Source organism: Agaricus bisporus (assembly GCF_000300575.1).
Source record: "Agaricus bisporus var. bisporus H97 unplaced genomic scaffold AGABI2scaffold_3, whole genome shotgun sequence".
NCBI lineage: Eukaryota > Fungi > Basidiomycota > Agaricomycetes > Agaricales > Agaricaceae > Agaricus > Agaricus bisporus.
Genome location: NW_006267366.1, coordinates 1226156 through 1245239, shown reverse-complemented (window position 1 = coordinate 1245239; position 19084 = coordinate 1226156). Strand labels below are relative to the sequence as shown.

The window sequence follows — 19084 nt, the reverse complement described above, 5'->3', positions numbered from 1 at the left end:
TATCAAGACAGCTAAGTTATTAATACTCTAATTACTCCTTCCCTTTTACATGAACGCAATTTTCAAACATCTTTTCTTCTTTAACTTCAAACGGCCAGACCCCAGCTCCAACCAATCCGTCCCGCTTGTCGATACTTGTCATCCCGAGCACTTTATACTCCTCGCCCATGCCCAAACTATCAGTAATACGTTTGGCAGAGTCTCGAATCGCCGCGCGTCGTTCTTCTGAGGGTGCTGAACGAGCAAGAGCATCAGCTCGAAGTGAAATACCCATTCGATCTAGGAAAGTACGCTGGGATACTGGGCCGTGCGGAGTCACTGTCCAAGAGAAAGTTTGATTCAAATGTGAGCTGTAAGAAGAGGAAAATACCTACCGAGGTCTGACATGGCTTCCTTTAGGTAGGCAAAGTCAACGTTGGCTGTCAAGTCGCATTCACCTGGTCGGTGGAATACGTCTACAAGTTTATGTTGTCGGAATGCCTAAGATCATGAATTCGCTCCTTTGCGCTACAGAAAATATGGAAATAACAAGCTTACCCTGAATGAATCTCCATAAACTTGATCCCCACCATAATCAATAATTAAACCACATCCTCCAACAGACTCATCAGTATTCGGGGCAACGTCGTGTTTATGATTATGTTGGATAAGGGGTTCGGGTTCGGTCGTCCCAGATACAAGCTGCGCGACTTGACGTGCAATTCTGAATGCTGCGGGTGAAACTTCAATGAAGCTTCCGATCGGTAGACTGTTGAAACGTGGCGAGGATAAACCAAGAACAGTTGAGGCCGCTGTGGGTGACGGTGAGAGGACACGGCGTAGGAGGGGCCTGGTTCCTGAATTGACTGCGGTTGTTTGGCTGGAGCTAGACGTCGAATAGGAATCACGATCGGTATCAATCGTGACTTCGTGCCATCCTGTCTCTTTTCTCTGTTTAATAAGAATAAGGTGTAGGTACAATTAGTTGGAAAGTGGAGGACGGACCTGGAGAAGGTGGATGGGAAGCGCGTCAAAGAATTCGTGGGCGACAAACATAGTATATTGAGAAGGATTGTGTGGTACGTCGGATATGGAATGGTGAAAATGGAGCTTGACAGTGCGCTTTGGCGAAGAGGCGAGTTTTTGCTCTTGGATTGCACGCAGGGCCGGGCTTGTTTCAACGAGATGGATGTTTAATGGTATATTGGAAGGGCGAAGTTGTGAAATGACCTAAGTCAACAAAGTTTAGTATGAGGAACTAGAGAGGGAGGCGATACACGTACGCGGACAATGTCATCCATGAGCGTTCCTCGTCCAGGTCCAAGTTCTACGAGTCGGATATCCGATGGGCAGCCAGAATTTGCCCATTGGGACAATAGCCAAATTCCAATCAACTAGCAAATAGGATGCTGCATGCTCATTGCTTCTGTGCTTTTGTAGCGCGAAGAGGTTAAAGGCATACCTCGCCAAAGACTTGAGTGATTTCAGGACTTGTTATAAAGTCGCCCTGTGAGCCAAACACGGGATTCGACGCGTTCATATAGTAGCCATGGGTTGGATGTGAAAGACATAGTTGCATATAAGCCGCGAGCGAGAGAGGGCCTGTAGACTGTCGGCGGCTTGAGCGGCTAGGTATTCACTGGAACCAAGGTGGACTGACTTTGATGTTGTCATGAATTATTTTTTGAATTGGGGTAGGGCTGTTTGACTGCCATCTTCTGGAACGCAGTGTTCTCGGAAGTGATGTAAACGGCCGAGAGCAGAGGCGAACGAGTGACATGCGGGAGTCAGAAACCGGTTCCGTCGAGAGTCTGGATGACTAGTCCGGGCAGAGAGTTATATAATCCAAGTCTACATCACACTTTTTTTGCTTGTCTACTTTGCTATTCTAATCTTCAAATACCCCAAGCATCATGGCTACCCGTGCGTTTCGTCTGGAGCCATTGCTTGCCACCCTCATCGTTTCCTAGGTATCCAGTTTGAAAACAACAGCGACATCGGCGTCTTTTCTAAATTGACAAACAGTTACTGCCTCTGTGCCATCCAAGGCAGCACAAATTTTTATTCGGCCTTTGAGGCTGAACTCGGGGATGTAATTCCCATCGTCCACACGAGTATCGCTGGCACCCGTATCATAGGACGCTTGACTGCCGGTTCGTAATTTTTTTCTTGTAATGCCCTCGCCATAATCGTACAATGATCAAACTCATCAGGAAACCGTAACGGACTGCTTGTTCCTTCAACGACGACAGATCAAGAACTTCAACATCTCAGAAACTCCCTACCAGACGCCATTGCCGTTCAGCGTGTCGAGGAGCGTTTATCGGCATTGGGAAATGTTATTGCATGCAATGATTACGTTGCTCTCGTTCACCCTGATGTCGATCGGGAAACAGAAGAGATTATTGCAGACGTGCTCAAAGTCGAAGTCTTCCGACAGACCATCGCAGATAATGTCCTTGTGGGAAGTTATTGCGCGATCACGAACCAGGGTGGATTAGTGCATCCCAAGACAAGTGTTCAAGACCAAGATGAACTGAGTAGTTTACTCCAGGTGCCGCTAGTGGTGAGGATCATATTCGTTCTACATGGCTTATGATTGTATGACTGATTCATTCTCTCCCTCCTCTATCAAGGCTGGAACAGTCAATCGGGGGTCTGATGTTATTGGTGCCGGCCTTGTGGTGAACGACTGGTGTGCATTTACTGGTCTCGAGACAACAGCGACCGAGATTAGTGTGATAGAAGCGGCCTTCAGTGAGTATTCCGGCATCGCGCGCATGATCAGCTACTGACTCCCTTATCAGAGTTACAAGGACAGAGCTCATCTGCGGTTATTGGAGATATGCGGGACTCGTTGATTGATAATTGGGCATAGATTCTTTTTTGTTATTTTTGTTCAGGATCGGTTTACCTTTTCTGGGATACACGAGAATTTCATCCACACATCTGTCTTTCCCTGAACACCCTCTCAATCCCGAAGGCTTCAAGCTTCCGGTCTAGTGTCCGCCTCCGCCGCTCTGACGCAGCGTGGAAACGACTGTTAGGTTATATCTGGACAGAAGACCTTTGACAACTATAACTATAACAAGGACAAGTGAAGAATTGAGACGGAATGAAACACGTGTGGCCGGTCGTCAGCCTCATGTTATGTTCTTCTCTGCCGCCCGTTCCTTTCCTTCTTTACGACCCTACACGCTCTCTATGCGTGTCGCCATCTTATAAGACTATCCCGTCAAGATAACTTTGTTTCGCATCTTGGACTCCATGCCCTCCACGGTCGCGTGCGACGACCAGGCATCTCCTCCTCGCGTCAAACGCAAACCAGCGCCGCCTGCTGCAACAGTCATTCACCAGACTCCTTCTTCGTCTTCTCGTCGTAACTCCCGTCCTCAACAACATCTACTCCCAACCGTCGCCAAATCTGGTCTCGCAGAGAGGTACCCAGATCCTGATCCCACAGACCCCTTTGCACCACTATGGGTTCTACGTAAACGAACGTGTAGTGTTTCATCGAAAGGCGGTCCTCTAGCTTTAGATCATAATAAGCAGCGGACTGACGAGTTCGGCACACGACTGGGCAGAACCGATCGTCGTCATTCGACATCATATCTCCTACAGTCCTTCACAACCACTTCCTCGGCAGATGGTCACGAAAGTATTGCCCGCCTTGGTTATACTTCTGATCATGGCCACGGAGGAGGTTCCATTGGGCCGCGCACTAGCAGTTGCACTAACGGCGCGACTGGTGCCTCTGTCTCGAGACACCAGGCGTTCAGGCCTACACGCCTTTCTCAAGTCACTGCGCTTGCGATTCCTTCAGCTCCAAAGGCCTCCAAAGTTGCCAGTCCTAACACCTCTATTTCTCGTATGCATGTCCCTCCTATCTCTCAGCGGCCTCAACCAAGTCGTGTAGATGTTGAAGGCAGTAGGATAGAGAGCGACGCGACGCGTTTCGGCCCTCTGGAAGCAGTCGAATTAACGCCTCGAGCATCGGTGCAAGCCCAATCTCGATCACAGCAGTTGCACGAGGACGAAATCGAAGAACAGGAGACATCCAGGCCCGGCTCAGCAAATAAGATTACACGCTTTCTCAGAACACGAAGGACCAGCCAGTCGGGCTCCAGATCTCAGACTGTCCGCGCCTCTGTCACGGATATCAATCGCATACGCAAGGCTTCCATCTCGCCACCTGTAACCTCCTCTGTCGTCTGGGCTGGTCATGGCCAGGACTTCGTACCCATTCAAGATCATCCGCTGCATCGGGCTGCGATTCCCATTGTCGCCGCCACCCTCGATGTGGCTAGCACTGTTCTGTTACCCTCGCAAGCTGAGGCCCCCAATGCAGCGGGCATGAAACAGTGCTCTGCTGCTGCTGAAGCTGTTACACCGATCCAATCATCCGTCAATCAGATTTCCACCCCAGAAGTCGCTGCTGGTATACCACACTCTACAACGCCGGTGCCACCCTCCGCGCCACCCACCCTCACCCATCACCACTCGCAAACATCACGCGCGCATACCGACGAATCTCATTCCACCTTTTCTTTTGTTCATGTTCCTTCTACATTTTCGTCCTCTTCCCTCGCACACTTCACGCAGGAGAATATCGTCTATGCAGCGCCTGTGCTTGCCCGCAGGCCTTCGACGGCTCCCCTTCAGAATGCTACTGGACCGGGTGTGTCCGCCACAATTGCTTCTTCGGCGACGATGAGATTGAAACGGCGGTCTTCGCTAAAGATTCCTCTCACGCATACCATATCTCCATTATCTCCACTAAATTCCATGTCAACTGCCAAACCTCTATCACCTATACTATCCGATTCGGAGTCAACCATAGGTGAATGGGATATACCTACGTTTCACGCATTAAGTATGGCCGCCTCGCTCCCTGTCATCGCCGAATCCGGTATCCGTACCAATTTCGGGTCTCTCTTTCTACAACGAAGAGCTGTGGTGGTCTTCATCCGACATTTCTGGTGTCCGCTATGTCAGGATTACATGACCTCTGTCACTTCGTTGAATCGATCCGAACTTCTCTTCGGGTCCGTGGAGAAGGATTTATTAAATGAAAAGACATGGGGAACGGTGAATGACAATGACAAAGAGGGAAAAGTTGGAGGACCGTCGAAGTTGATTGTCATTGGTAATGGGTCGTACACGATGATCGGGAAATACAAACAGATCTTTGGGGCAGGCGCCGCTGGACTGGAGGTATATACTGACCCTTCGCTCGCGGTGTATAATGCTCTGGGAATGGGGAAGGATCCTGCGAGCTTATCTGATCATACTCGCCCCTTCAATCATCGAGAAGGAAGGTCGAGGAAAGGAAGAGGATCTCCACCACAAGCACGTCTAGATTTTGAGACCTTGAGTGGTGATATCGGTCGCAAGGACGTCTCGGATGGGACTCGAGGTAGTACGAGTAAGGATTGTTCGAATGGTGGATACGTGAAACACGGTTTGATGGGAGGGATTGCGATGGTTTTCGTGAGAGCTTTGAAAGTTGGTATGCCGGTATGGGAGAAGGGGGGCGATTTGCATCAACTCGGAGGTGAATTTGTGTTTGGGCCTGGGTAGGTTTTAATCTTTCAATCTCTACTCACAGTGTCGAATAATATCTTCAATCTAGGTTGACTTGTGCATATGCTCACAGAATGCAACATACCAAAGGCCATGCACCGTTCGAGGATGCTCTTCGTGCTGCGGGGATTATTATTCCTCCGCCTTCCGTACGACCACTGCTCCAGGCCAAGACGCGCGAGGCGAGAACAAGAGTATTGGAGAAAAAGGGCGACCCTCGATCTTCGAAATCTCAAAATCCTTCTACTGGTGGTAATAGATCTACTGCTCCGAAATTACGAGCAAGAGGTCAGACAATTGGTGTTATGCCCATATCCGCTCCTATAGCCGATATCCCGGCTTCCATTCCCGCTTCACTATCGACACCGACTCTCTCTTCTGAGCCTACACAAGCCCGCATGCGCACATCCCGGGAGCGGAGAAAATCTTTGCGTGACCGGAAGAAGAGTGTACATCTTCTAACTGATGAGGTGCCAATGGGTATTTCGGGACCAGGTTTTCGACCGAATGGGAAGCAAACCTTAACCGACTACGAGAGGGAAAGCAATCTTTCTGTTCCTATTCATACTCCCACTCCTCTTAGTGAACCCGATTGGACGGAAAATCGTCATCGCAGCTTACAAACTATCAAAGAGAGGAAGAATGCTAGACGAGGGTTGGGTTCTACTGAGGAACGCCAGGTTATCAGTGGTTCCATATCTATATCCAAATCTAGATCTCATTCGCGTCCACTTTCACCTACTGGCCCCATTTCTTCATCATGTTCCATGTCACAGGCAAATCAGATTCGTCAATACAGGGAGCGATCCAAGTCGCGTTTGGATTACGAGAGTGGTTTTGGGCCTGATAGTGTTGGTGTTGCTAGTGATTGGAAACCGATTAAAGGCAGGGGTGGTAAAGGCTCTGTTGACGTTGAACATGTTGTTCAATCAGATACGGGTGGCATCAGCGCTCAGATGAAGGGGAGAGGAAGTGATGATGCAGCGCGAGAGATGAAGGTGAATTTGAGTCGGGATCGTCTTGCTCAACGTGAATGGGAAGAGTATAAAGAGAGGGAAGTCGACCATATTCTGACTGGCTATGCGTCTGAGGAAGACGTGAAAACTGTCTCCGACAAGACTCTTGTGCATCAGTGATGATTTTCTTCAATCTCAAGTTTCCTTTTCTTCCTATCATTTCTCTTTCTCAGACATCGTATTTTTTCATGTACTCATGTATGTGGTGTATCTCACTTCATCATGCGCTGGTCCGTAGGTTCGTTTTCAGAGTGGATCGGGTTCGAGTTTTTGCATGGTGTTTGTCATAATATAATCTTAACTTATTGTGTGTACAGTAATAGTGATTCATAGGATCGGATGGAGTACGGAATGTCAATCACGGATGTATTTTGCTATAGAAAAAGTGCATGGCAACTATGTAACGATACAAAAATAATCGGAAGGCGTAATTATAGTATAGTCTAAGGAAAAGGAAAAAACATAAGAGCAATGCAGTTCAAACTACTTTCCTCGATCACATTTATAACGTCAGTAACGAAAAGAAGACGAGACGTGTCTATGTCATCGGGTGAAAGAAGACTTGACTACTCAATAGTCTATTCGTAAGACTTCCAAGGTCATTATCATCCATCCACTCATAGTTTTCCAGCAGGTTGCGACGTCTGAAGCATCAACTATTTTTGAAAAGGTTAGTTCCATACATAGCAAGAAGCATCCATGACATACCTTGATAGTTTGGACCGAAGTATAGATAGAGCACAGGATACCGAATACGATCATTACTATGTCCGCCACCCTCTGTTTCCTAGTCCTTGCACATGCCCTGTAGTGCAACATCGCAGGGTACACGTAACACAAGGGGACACTGGACAGGTCAAATAAAGGCTTTCAGCAATCACGACAAAAATAATTTGACAAATATGACTGACCATGCGAAGCTCCCAATGAAGGCAACAAATTTATCAAGATCTTTGGCACCCCATGAACTCACAGCCGTACAAACCATGACCATGAAGAACCTGAAAAAGTTCTTCATCCATTTGACTCGGCTATCACCCTTTCCACTTGAAGTAAACAAGCCATTCTCAAGTATACGAACGGCAGGGAAGAGCTGGAGGGGTACGGAGAGAAGTATAGCTAACGAATAGATGAATTGAACCTGGCGGAAAACAAATTTAATCTCCTGATGCGCTACAGTGTTTGGCGAAAGTACTCACGACCAAGACCATTTTGTTGGCGGGATCGAGATTCACGAGTACGACAGTCTTGATATCGGAACCAAAGGTAAGATAAGCAAGTACACCAGCCCCTCCAAACAGGACTGGAAAAAGTCAAAATAGGAAAAAGATTCAATAGAGAGAAATAGACTGACACGTGAGGAAAAACATAACGCCAGTCAATGCCCGCGGAAATTTGTGTGGTTCTTTCATGGCATCGGTAATCGGAATGACAAGCCCAATACCCTCAAAAGAGAACACTGCGGTACTATAGTACCAATGTCAATGATCATCGCTTTAAGTCACGAGATAAAGAAATCATTTACCCGATAAAGAGGGGGAAATCATTGGGATTGAACAGTTGAACCTTGGCTATTCCCCTGTCTGCTAAAATACTTATTTCACTTCCAAAAATATAACACAACCCAACGAGGATAAAAGCATCCGCAATGAGAGCCGCAGTGCTGAGTTTTGCCAGGTCACGGATAAGTGCCAGAGGCAGGAAAAGGACGAGTTGTATCAGAATGAAGTATTGCACTGAAACCAACTTAACGGATTCGGTAACCGTCATGAAGAATGCCTAAGCTAGATTTGAGCGACTGATAACACACGGAATAAGATGAAACTGAACCTGGAGGTTCTCTGCAACAAAGATTGTGTAAGCAGACACAAAGCCAAGTTGCGAGACAATGATAGAGCCAAGGATAATGTAACGCATCCACGGTCCATAGAGCGCTCCACCGATATCTAAAACAAGTTCAGTTGGCAGTAGAGTCGGTACTACGATATACGTACCGCCGAAACTGCCTGGCACCGCAACCTTGGCCTTGATGAGTAAGATGAATGAATAGAGGGAGATCATGGCAATGAAGGTAAAAACCACGGCAGAGAACAGAATGCCACCGTTATAGAAACTTGAACGATCAATTAGCTTCCATTGGTATCAATAGAGATCGAGCACTTACGCTTTACCCAGAAACAAGACCCCTGTGCCTATAAATGATTTCAAGAGCTAAAGTGGGGGCCTGGTGAATATAAAGATGATATGGAGTTACGGGTCTACGAACCATAAGAACGGCTTGCGTGACTGTTGCATTTCCTTGGTGAGGACCGGTAGATGACCGACGCTGCCGAGACCGTGACCTCGAACGAGTGACTTTGGAACCGACCCCACCTCTTAGCAAAGGGGTAGACTCGCTTGGTCCCAACGTCGTACTAGGTCCCGCAACTGGACTTTCTTCATCAAGTTTTTCGTCGTCGTCTTCTTCCTCATCCAAATCTTCACCAGCCTACTAACGCGTAAAGATGAAAGCAACTTTCTGATGGAGAGGTACCTACAAAATGTCCAAATAATAGTAGAAATTCTATGAAATTGTTCAACATCTGAGGCTCTTCATTGCCCTGTTCGTTGGCGCGGAGCTTGACGTAATTCCGTCGGAAACCACCCGGTTCATGGATATGTTCAAATACGGGATCGGGTTGTTGAGGGAGACCGGCAAAGGAAACGGCGCGAGTTCTCCCCGCCTGTCTCTGCTGATCAGCATGCCATTTGTATACATCATGGCTTCACGACAGATATCAGCACTCGTCGGAGAAAAGCAAGCCAGATATGACTAGCATAAGTGTAGTAAAACTCACGTTATATCCGCTCCAGGAGCGTCATAGGGTATGGGGAATGGTTCCGGAGCTTTCGCCTTTCCCGTATCTCGGGGAGTAGCATTATTGCGGTCACTCGACCGAGATGAACTAGCATTCGACACGTTCCTAGTCAACTCGGCCCGGGCCCTCTCATCCTTCAGTACAAGGTGTCTAGCAAGTACTTTGGTCTTCTCCTCGTCCGGAAGCCCTTCAAGGTCAAGAGGAAGAACCTCTGCTCCGTCATTAGCCAGGGCAGTCTGTGCCTGGGCCGCCGAGCTGCCACCTCCATTCGCACCAGAACGCATGTCGACCGCAGGCTGAGTGGACGGTGTACCAACTACCAGAGGAGTGGTTTGGCCTGGGGTACCAATGCGAGGAGGAATGTTCGGAAGAGCCGGCGTTGAAGCATACTGCGCGCGAAGGGCTCGGAGGTCGGGAGTACCGACGTTTGAGGACTGGTCGTCGGCAAGGTCAGGACGAGCGCCGGTGATTGAGACAGGCTGGGACATAATGCGGAAGGAACGACGACGAGGAAAGGACGCGGGGTGCTCAACTGCCATACCAGCCAATTTCAGCACGTGACCCGTCCCTTCTTCTCCTCTGCCCTATATATCTGGACCACCCATCCAAACTTGGCATCGTTTTCGACCTCAGAAAATATGACGAAATGACCGGATGCTCGCCCGAAGTATTTAAAGATCCATACAGCGGCCCACAGGAGTGGCTGGTGATCACACTCGCCGGACAGCGGCCGGATTAGGGCATCAAGTAGACACCCGATTATCATTCCAGCCGGCTATCGCTCGTAAATCAGACTCCTATGCCACTGGCTTCGCTGAAAGGCCGACCAATGACGACAATATAATTCTATATATAACACATATAACAAAAAGTCTCTCAATTAAGAAGAAAGTCGAAGGGGTTATACAATCAAAGTATCTGCCTAGGTAAAGTTCACTAGACAGCGTTAATTTAGATCGACAAGCAAAAAAATAGCGCGATAAGTAAAATACCGGCCATAAGACCAGTTGTTGTAGAACGAAAAAGATTTGGTGTGAGCATTTTGAAATGCTGAAAAGGCCATAGAATCTAATAAACATCAAACGGGGTTATCGAATATCCGGAGAGAAAACTTGTGCCCCTCAGTTGCGTAAGTGATCGTCTCCCAATCGCCTTGGCATTCAACGATCCGCAACTCAAGCTCTCCTTCAGGAGTTCCCAATATGGAATAACGTGGTTTGCGCAAGTGCGCCATGGGCGAGTTTGTATGGCCAACAACAACCGTTATCTTGAACTCCTTTGATAACGGGATTCCTTCTTGGCCGATAAACTTATTAAATATACGCTGTCGAAGCTCCGTATAAGCTGAATCGCGAGATATGCGAAGCATGATAATCAAGTTGTTGAACGATACTTTCAGCGAAAGCATATCACTGTCTCCCGAGGAGGTTGTAGACGCTGTAACGGCAGAACTCGTAGTCGAAGCCGAATACCCGGTCAAAGCAGAGTGTATCGTTGAAACCGATTCTGTGGGTGATGGTGGAGCTGCGGTGAGAGGTACTGATGGCAAGCGAGCTTTTGCAACAGGAGTCTCTGGCCTTTCAGGTAAAAAGGTTGCTGGCCTCGGGAATGCGTCTACGATGCAATAAAATTCAGTCAAGGTTCACATGGTCATCCCAAAGGCACATACCATATATTGCGTTCATGTCGTCATCTTCTTCAGCGATTTCAGGGTACATATCAAAATCGGACAAGGATACTGGAATGGATGCCCGTGGATTGGGGCGCATGGAACCTCCTCCACTGTTCATAGAGGGATATCCACCACCCGCGGCAGCAGCACGAGGAATGACTGCCTCTGTTGAGTCCGTTGTCATGAAGGTTTTGATACTCGCCATCGACTGACGATAGCCAGCAGACGGATTTGTAAAACCGATATTAAGACCCTCAAGATACGTTGAGGTCGAGTCAACGCTAGCCCAGGACTCGCGCACCGATCGGCCTGAGAAGATGTCAGAAGGAGCCATATGAAGCAATTGTAAGCGCTTACGAGGATCGTCAACAGGCTCCCTCGGAGGTTGAAAATCTTCCTTTAGAGGTGAAATCTTGGGAGGTGAAGTAAAAATTTGGGCGTTGCGATTTCGTCGATCCATGCTAGCTCTGTGTGCCGAATTGCTTCTGAGGGACTTGGAATACTCTTGTTTCTTCAGGGGTGGAACCACATCGCCAAACTCTTCCGGGTAAGTATCCAACAATGGGATCGGGACGTGTTCTCTGGAAACATCAGAAATCGTAGAACTATCACTGCGTGATGATGACGATGACGACGACGATACGGAAGAATCGGAAGACGTAGTGGAAGTTGGTCGGCGTCGAATGGATGATGTCAGGGAGCCCACGAACGATGCAGAATCTGTTCTCCCTCGCGAAGGTCTTTCCGTGGCCTGTGAAGAAACTATAGAATGAGGTCTCTCCGCCGATGATGATGATCGTTGGCGGGGGAAAGACCGCTTGACTGCAGATGATCTGGGAGAGGTGGCAGAAGCCAAAGAGTCCGAAAACGAGGGTGTTGAAGCGGCCGAAAAATAGGATGAAAACACACTGGGTGTTATTGACCCATAGCTCTCGCGAATTGAAGCCTTGAGCTTCTTTTGAGCGAGCTCGGCATCGCGTTGCCAGATCCCAAAGAAATCAGTGACAAGCCTCGTAGACCTCATTTCCCTGATAAGGGCAGGTTGATCCTCTTTAAAAAGCGCTTCGACGAAGGCCTGAAGTTCAACATCGCGCTGCGCTATGGTGGCGGCACTAGCTCGAAATATAGTCCCACGTTTGGTAAGCTTGGGTATATATTCATGGATATCTCGTCCGATAGAATCGGGATTAGGGCCTGGCGGTAGAGATTCGAAGGATGAAGCCTTGTCTTGAAGATAAAAACCATGCTTCTTGACGCCCTTTCCCTGTATAAGCCTCTGACGCTTCTGTCTGGCCGAGCGTTCGTATTCCAATTCAAGACTGTCCTGAAACCACAAACAATCCTCCCACCGCCTCCAGACATCATACTCAGAATTGATGTTTATGGAAGACACGGATGCCCGATCGCCGGTGATAAGTGGTGACACGCGCATACCAAAACTATAGGAGGAACTTCCTCCCACCTTGGTAGGCTCGTGGAATTCGATTGCGAATCGACTGGGAGCGGGCCGGAGCACTGCTCTCTTATAATGCTAAAAGATTTGGATTTCAGACAGAATCAAAAAGAGAATCCGAGTAACAAGGCTCACGTCCACTGCGAGGGGACCGTCGTCGTCTCCCATATTATGCTAAAGTCATAGTCAGTACAGCATTTGTGGAGTAAGATAGGGGACATACCGGATGGCCGTTGATAGAGACACTCATTGTAGGTAAGGGATATTGGAACCTCTAAAAAGCTGCCTGAAACTCAAGTCAAGAGCTGCTTCAGCGAGCACGAGAAAGCCCTGCGAGTAAGATCAAGATGTCCGAATTGGTCGACTCGAAAGCAAGACTTCAAAGAAAAGGAGTTCGAGACGAAAAGATGGCACAGCGTCAACGTCTAGGGCGCCGGGAGAAGGAGGAAAGTAGCGAGTCGGGGACAATCATTTTGCAATAAATCCTCTTATTGTCTTCGGTGGGCAGGAGAGTGAATCTTTGGGAAATCAAATTGATCACCGGAAACGGGCGACACGCGATCTTATTGTCTTTTGCTGTCCCACGGTCTTGGCTCTGGTCGCCCCTGCACAGCTCTATCCCTTATTCAATGCACAATGTATCTGTCGGCAAATGCATTGCCATCCTGCGCCGTATTGTCCGGGTCCATAATTACATGCTCATGATTTTGGCGAACAAAGCAATCCATGAGATCTTTTTTTTTTCTCGAATATCACCTTCCAAAATATACACTACCAACGGTTGTTTCAATTCAATCTGTGGCGAACGTTCTCAGCACTGCTCCTTTTGTTGTCGGCCCCAAATCGAATAATAGACTCGTGGGTTTGTTGATACCGTACATCTCAACATCTCATTCTTAAGAGTCATCGATTGCTGTCGGAACGCGGAGCGAATAAAATATGTCTGCCGATCAGAGAGCAGTTTTACTGTTCGCAGATACTAGTACAGATACTGGTTCTACAAGACTTCTCAGGTAAATATAGAAAACTCCATTTCATCTACTGTAACACATGAGTGGTGAGGTAATGGTTCTCCACAATAGACCAGAACAGACGGAGGAGTGAGAAAGGGTGTTGAAACTTGTAGGGTAGAATTCGCGAAAAGAAGCTCAGCACTTTTTAAACAAAATCAACCGTTAAGCGAGGGGCGATCGACTAACCTCAACAGCCATTTGTTGTCGGGCCTGTGTTAACCGAAAGTTTTTGGAGCCGAGATCTTCTGTAGTGTGGTTACTGGTAGTGTATTGAACGCTACATCACACTACATCACCTGCAAGCGCCAACAATATATAACGACGTGTTTCCGATCATTCATTCGTTAAATTAACCAACAAAAAGACATGAATTTTTTCAGAGTGAAATCAGCTAACGCGTGGACAACACTTGTATCTCCGCGTCACGCGAGTTCTGTTGATCATCACGTGATCCCACAAAGTGACAATTACCTCATACCTCACGGCAAGATCATCTGCATCAGGCTTCCGACCGTAAGCCACATGTCGCGTCTAGACTCAACTGACAGCTTTTATTTCACTCACCACCATGGCAAATTCTTCACGCAGTACAAGATCACGGACTCGCGCTCTTCGTCACCTACCCAATGACAATCCCAAAGTCGAATCATCTGCCTCCGATGCCGCCAACCCTGTTCAAGTGGAAAACACCAGCACGTCTGACGACGAAAATTTATGGGAAGATGTGTCGGATGTTCCCAAGGAAGGCGATTCTGATATAGGACACATTCGCCGTGACGCCCTCAGTGCTTCTGCATTGCGGCGCCAATTGAATGGAAATTCACGTCGGCGTAAACGAGCTGGGAGTAACCACACGCCTACCCGAAAATCGGGAGTAAATTCCGTGGGCGCTGGCAGCAGTTGCTCACCAACGCCTATGCCACATGAACCTCTTCCTCCTTTCCCGGAAGAAGAGCATCAAAACAAATGGTTCGAGGAAGCCGGTTACAAACTCGCAGAACCAACTCGACGACCGAGTGTTAGAATGCCTTCAGCAGGTGATATAGCCTATAATGCGATGGAGGGTATCTCCTTCGGGGGATGGTACGCCTTCGATATCACTCGAACGGCGCTGTCCCTCCTTCGTAAACCTCTGGGCGCTATCTTATCTCTTTGGCTATTGGCTATGATTTTGCTATACATCTCTCATACCCTTCGTGCCGCCTTTGCATCTGTCTGTTGGCTTCCTGTCATCTCTTCGTCCATCATGTGCCGCCCTATCACTCCACCTCCTGGGGCTAACTACCCCGTGCTTGTAGACGCCGAGACCAAAACCTTTGAGCAATTGCTGGACGAGTCCAGCGGTGGCTCAGCTTTGTCACTCGAGGTCAAGAAAGCTGAAATGGCTACTTCTGATCTAATTACATTGGTTCGCATCAGTGACTTGCGATCAAAGGACCTCCTCGCCGACATGCTCTCGGAGTTTGTACAGGATGCAAAGATGACAGGGAGACGTCTGCATAAACTGCATTCGATGGTTGGTGGATCGGTGGACACGTGAGTACTCTCTTTCCTTACACACAGATGCATATTCTTATTGATCTTGAAAGTATCATGGCGGTCAACGGCTATGCATTACGGACGATTGAAGAAGAAACCCGCAAGTCGCCTATTATTTCAATTGGCAGTTTAATTCCCTGGGTTACCTCACGTAAAGAGCGAGTTATGACTTCTACATTCAACTACGCTATGGACACGCTTTCAACCCAAATATCCCGCCTGATCCTCGAAGCTGAAGTCAACATCGCAAACTTGAATGATCTCGAGGAACACTTGAATGCCCTGCATGAGCTTGTCTCACGGGATGTAATGACCGTCGACGACGACCGAGAGGAATTGCTTGCGCAGCTCTGGACAAAATTGGGTGGCAATAAGAAGGAATTGAGACATTTCAAGCAAAATTTGGCCATATTGAAAAATGTGGGGATGTATAGACATCAGGCAAGGGTGCATGTTACGGCAACGCTGCAGACGTTGCTATCCTTGAGTGAAGACATGGAAGATCTGAGGGAGAGGGTGGCAACACCGGGATTGGTCGGCGAGAGTATTCCGTTGGAGGTGCAGATGCAGAGTATTCAGTTTGGTATAGAGCGGCTGAAGGAAAACAGGATGAGGGCTCGTCGGGTTCATGAGAAAGCTGTGGGTGACATAACGGGGTCTGCGCCGGTGTGGAGTTTGGGCGCGTAACATATGGAGGTCGTATATTTCTGTTCTGTGGGTTGGGCCAAACTCACGCTGCTTGAATAACTTTATTTATAACCAACAGGATTGGGATACTGACAAATCGCACCTATTTTATCTTGATACGGGTCTATCCTTCGTGAGATTTACGCAGTAGATCAGTGAGAAGGCTTTCCACTTCTTGTTTGATCTCGTCGCGCTCTTCTTGAACGTTTTGTAGCTCAGCATCTCGACGATGGGCAATCTGTGCTTCATCCGAAAGAAGTAACAAGAGCTTCATGGAATGCGTGATGGACAACAAAGAATTCGCGGCTCGAATCTGGATTCGGCCTTCCGATGAGTGGTGTGTTGGGTATGATGTGGCAAAAACGCAACACTTACCATGGACTCTGCACGTGAGGACGCTTGGAACGATTCTTGAGCGATTCGAAACTTGTCTTTGTCTCCGACCTGGTGCTTCTGTCAGACGGGAAAAGAGATGTAGGACGCGTGAAAAAAAATCACCGAAGCGAGAGTTACGAGGTCAACCATTCCATCGACGAGAGTCTCAACTTCCATATCGACACGTTTATTCCATTCTTCTTCTATAGCATCGAGATATTCTGATGAATTTTGGTCGACGAGTGATTGAGCTGTTGCTGTGCGTTGGAGATTGGCTGTGGGAAGTGCGGAAGGACGGGAGACGTCTGTTTGTGGTACATCGGACATTGGTGTGTTCGATTGGGATGGGTGGCAAAGTCGGGAAGATGGGTTGCGTAGTCTGAGCGGACGAAATGTGAGATTCGTAACATATCAAGATTAGCAAGATTTCTCACGATGTGGCTGGAAGATCATCAAAGTCGCCAATTGGAATCCTTGGCTGCCAAGAGGTTTTTTATCCAGGCAACTGGTTCTTGTGAGCTGCTGAACTTGAGTATAGTCATATTCAATGAGCCTTTCAATTCTCATTCTTCACCAACCAAAGATAGGAGATTTTGAGTCTTCAGGCAGTCCTTTCAGCGATGTGCGTCATTATTTTAGAATAGACGTCACTGACATCTGAATCAGAAGATGAAGAAAAAAAAGATGGAGCGAATAACGAACCCGAAATACGCGCTTAACAGAATTTACGTTTAACCTCGGTTAAGCTGATAGTTGATTTCCCAATGAGGGAGCGATGGAGGAGTTTGGGCAGGTGATATGGTGATATGGTGGACCTCGCGCTTATGCAACTTGAATTGGGCTCCTCGGGTCCATGGAGCCATGACGCAGGAATATGTAAATAAGAACCTGCCAGGGGGGAACAAAAAACGTGTGTGATGAGCAGTTGGTTGACTGAAGTTTTGAACGGGTTTTCGCATTTGGTAACTGCACGAGTTGCGTGAGATTTGACAAAAGTGGTGGTGGTAAATAAATGTGTTCAGAGCATTTCCCTATTTATAGAATCAAAAAATGTATGATTCCAAGGTACGCTAGGGTACGCTCAGAGATCGCCGTTCTGTTACCCTTGACTGCGTTTGTTATCTTCTCCTTAGCCATGAAACGACACCCATCTGACTGGGAAATTAAGCCAAGAAGACATTTCGGGTGAGGGATTTATCTCATTGAGCTGCGCAGAGTTCGTCGTAGTTTGTGATTTGACATCATTAAAAAGACAGCAGAGCGATTTGGTGGGCCTAAAGCCCCAAAACGAAGAACAGCGTGGCGTTGCCAAGAATAGATTTGAATGATCTGATCTGGATGGAATGATGGGCAGAGGGATGTTCCCTGCAAATTCCCCTGGCCGCGATGACCCTCCATACCCGATGTCTAGCAAAAAAAATTATTGAATGCAAGTAGTTGAAGAGAGATGAGTTTTCTGCGTATGCTGGTTAGGAGCGGACCGTTTTGTTGGTGTGCTTGTCGATGAGCGAACGATGAGATCATTTCAGATGAGACTTGTGACGATCTGATCAGGAACGTAACGCGAGGCTCCCACATGGGGTTAATGGTCAGATCGGCTAAAAGCTGTCCAACGGAGCAGACATTTCAATAGTTCTTGCATGCAGGATGGTCTGGAGAAGTGTATATGGATAGTGATCAAAGCATGAGTGTGTTGTCCCCTCCCAGGAAAAGACAGGAGGTGTCTTGTGGGGGGAGGGCGTTGAAGTGAAATCGGGTAGGCAATCAAGCTGCGTACGTAATGCGATGCGCCGAATTCGATCTCATCGTCCGATTTGGGGAGTTTTGTCGGGATGGCTAGGGCGGGAGTGAAATGATGAAGGCTTGGGGGATGTAAGGATTGGCAGGGTATTAGAGGATGTGCGAGGGAGGTGGATCTGGGAAGGTGTGACAGGGTGGTTCAAGCTCCGACACGAGATCCAAAGCCAGCTGGACTACCCAGACAGGCAGTGCGGTTGGCGAATTGGTCAGGCTCTTCTTCTCGCCCCATCATCTTCTCCCAGCCCTCTCCTCCCCTCCCCCCGCCCTTTTCTCCCCTCTGCACAGTCCAGAGCGCACTTGCCAGCGTGGATACTCGTCTGTGCCTCCAGGACACCCGCTTTGGCCTCGCTGAATCGTGTTTGTGATCTCTGTTGGGGCTCGTTTTCGTGTGTGTTGGCGTGTTTTCGCAATCCAGATATAAGATCCGGCCTCATCGGGAGATAGAGAGAGAGATTCAAAAGAGTGATCTCAATCTTTTGCCCTGTCAGGTTATGGCCTCCGCCCAACATGCCGCACAGCATCCCCGCTATCCCTTGAACACTTACTCAAACTCGGACTCCCTCCGCCTCCCCTCCCTCAAGGACCTCAACTTTTATCGCCCGCCCCCCGGCGACCCCAACGCACCCCCAAACGACTTTGTCCAAAACGATGTTGCTCGCCATGTCCAGTGGTCGCGCCCCGGCCAGTCCGCCCCCATGCAGCCCGGAATGCCTCCTCACTCCCAACATGCTCAGCCCCAGTCCCAGCCCCAGCCCCAACAGCACTCCCCCAACTCTCGCGACATGGGACACCAGCCAGTGGAGTACAGCAAGCATGACGCCGTCTATGCGCGCCCCGGTATGCCCCTCTCGGCCCAAGTGGCACCCGTTCTAGGCTCTGTCAGTTCCGGCCCACCCGCGCGTGGTGATGATCCACCTCCTCAGTCGCCCCATCAACCAAGAAGGCCCCGGCCACCTCCAGCAAATATTAATGCTGCTCGTGATGGGCGCCCTTCCCACGTACGTTTCATTTTATCTTTGCTTCTGGCCCTTGTCAGTCAACTCTATATGTTTTCAGACCGCGTATCCAGCGCAGTACAATGGCTATCCATCAAATCAACCCCCGTCAAG

The 19084-nt window shown here is 48.5% G+C and overlaps 9 protein-coding genes across 9 annotated transcripts in view; 5 read left to right on the top strand and 4 right to left on the bottom strand.

The window, feature by feature from the left end:
- Nucleotides 1–31: 31 nt before the first annotated feature.
- AGABI2DRAFT_65768 (hypothetical protein) lies at nt 32–1558 on the bottom strand (the record flags this gene model as incomplete). Its single annotated transcript, XM_006459199.1, has 6 exons — nt 32–318; nt 375–480; nt 538–930; nt 985–1209; nt 1263–1373; nt 1442–1558. The coding sequence occupies 6 exons, from the start codon at nt 1556–1558 to the stop codon at nt 32–34; spliced, it is 1239 nt and encodes a 412-aa protein (XP_006459262.1).
- A 299-nt stretch (nt 1559–1857) lies between these two features.
- On the top strand, nt 1858–2934 carry AGABI2DRAFT_191267 (hypothetical protein). The gene is made up of 5 exons (XM_006459198.1): nt 1858–1902; nt 1950–2132; nt 2193–2545; nt 2616–2736; nt 2787–2934. The coding sequence occupies exons 1-5, from the start codon at nt 1893–1895 to the stop codon at nt 2855–2857; spliced, it is 738 nt and encodes a 245-aa protein (XP_006459261.1). The 5' UTR covers nt 1858–1892; the 3' UTR covers nt 2858–2934.
- Nucleotides 2935–3639: 705 nt separating this feature from the next.
- On the top strand, nt 3640–3973 carry AGABI2DRAFT_191265 (hypothetical protein). Its single transcript, XM_006459197.1, has one exon. The coding sequence runs from the start codon at nt 3668–3670 to the stop codon at nt 3893–3895; it is 228 nt and encodes a 75-aa protein (XP_006459260.1). The 5' UTR covers nt 3640–3667; the 3' UTR covers nt 3896–3973.
- Nucleotides 3974–4787: 814 nt separating this feature from the next.
- On the top strand, nt 4788–6849 carry AGABI2DRAFT_191264 (hypothetical protein). The gene is made up of 2 exons (XM_006459196.1): nt 4788–5555; nt 5612–6849. Exons 1-2 carry the CDS (start codon nt 4855–4857, stop codon nt 6696–6698), a joined length of 1788 nt encoding a protein of 595 aa, XP_006459259.1. The 5' UTR covers nt 4788–4854; the 3' UTR covers nt 6699–6849.
- A 75-nt stretch (nt 6850–6924) lies between these two features.
- On the bottom strand, nt 6925–9968 carry AGABI2DRAFT_177257 (hypothetical protein). Its single transcript, XM_006459195.1, has 12 exons — nt 9416–9968; nt 9116–9341; nt 8845–9066; nt 8743–8789; nt 8573–8691; nt 8409–8524; nt 8104–8357; nt 7933–8045; nt 7778–7881; nt 7490–7719; nt 7287–7425; nt 6925–7234 (listed from the first exon to the last, which is right to left on the bottom strand). The coding sequence occupies exons 1-12, from the start codon at nt 9922–9924 to the stop codon at nt 7196–7198; spliced, it is 2118 nt and encodes a 705-aa protein (XP_006459258.1). The 5' UTR covers nt 9925–9968; the 3' UTR covers nt 6925–7195.
- Nucleotides 9969–10514: 546 nt separating this feature from the next.
- Nucleotides 10515–12811, bottom strand: AGABI2DRAFT_116236 (hypothetical protein; the record flags this gene model as incomplete). The annotated part of the gene is made up of 5 exons (XM_006459194.1): nt 10515–11050; nt 11106–11417; nt 11466–12639; nt 12697–12735; nt 12785–12811. 5 exons carry the CDS (start codon nt 12809–12811, stop codon nt 10515–10517), a joined length of 2088 nt encoding a protein of 695 aa, XP_006459257.1.
- A 1787-nt stretch (nt 12812–14598) lies between these two features.
- Nucleotides 14599–15800, top strand: AGABI2DRAFT_66068 (hypothetical protein; the record flags this gene model as incomplete). Its single annotated transcript, XM_006459193.1, has 2 exons — nt 14599–15110; nt 15164–15800. The coding sequence occupies 2 exons, from the start codon at nt 14599–14601 to the stop codon at nt 15798–15800; spliced, it is 1149 nt and encodes a 382-aa protein (XP_006459256.1).
- Nucleotides 15801–15924: 124 nt separating this feature from the next.
- Nucleotides 15925–16502, bottom strand: AGABI2DRAFT_66700 (hypothetical protein; the record flags this gene model as incomplete). The annotated part of the gene is made up of 3 exons (XM_006459192.1): nt 15925–16124; nt 16172–16244; nt 16299–16502. 3 exons carry the CDS (start codon nt 16500–16502, stop codon nt 15925–15927), a joined length of 477 nt encoding a protein of 158 aa, XP_006459255.1.
- Nucleotides 16503–18189: 1687 nt separating this feature from the next.
- The window catches only part of AGABI2DRAFT_177253 (hypothetical protein), a 3386-nt gene continuing 2491 nt past the window's right edge, over nt 18190–19084 (top strand). The window contains exon 1 of the mRNA XM_006459191.1: nt 18190–18973. Coding sequence (XP_006459254.1) covers nt 18467–18973 — 507 coding nt within the window. The 5' untranslated portion in view covers nt 18190–18466. The remainder of the gene's footprint in view (nt 18974–19084) is intronic.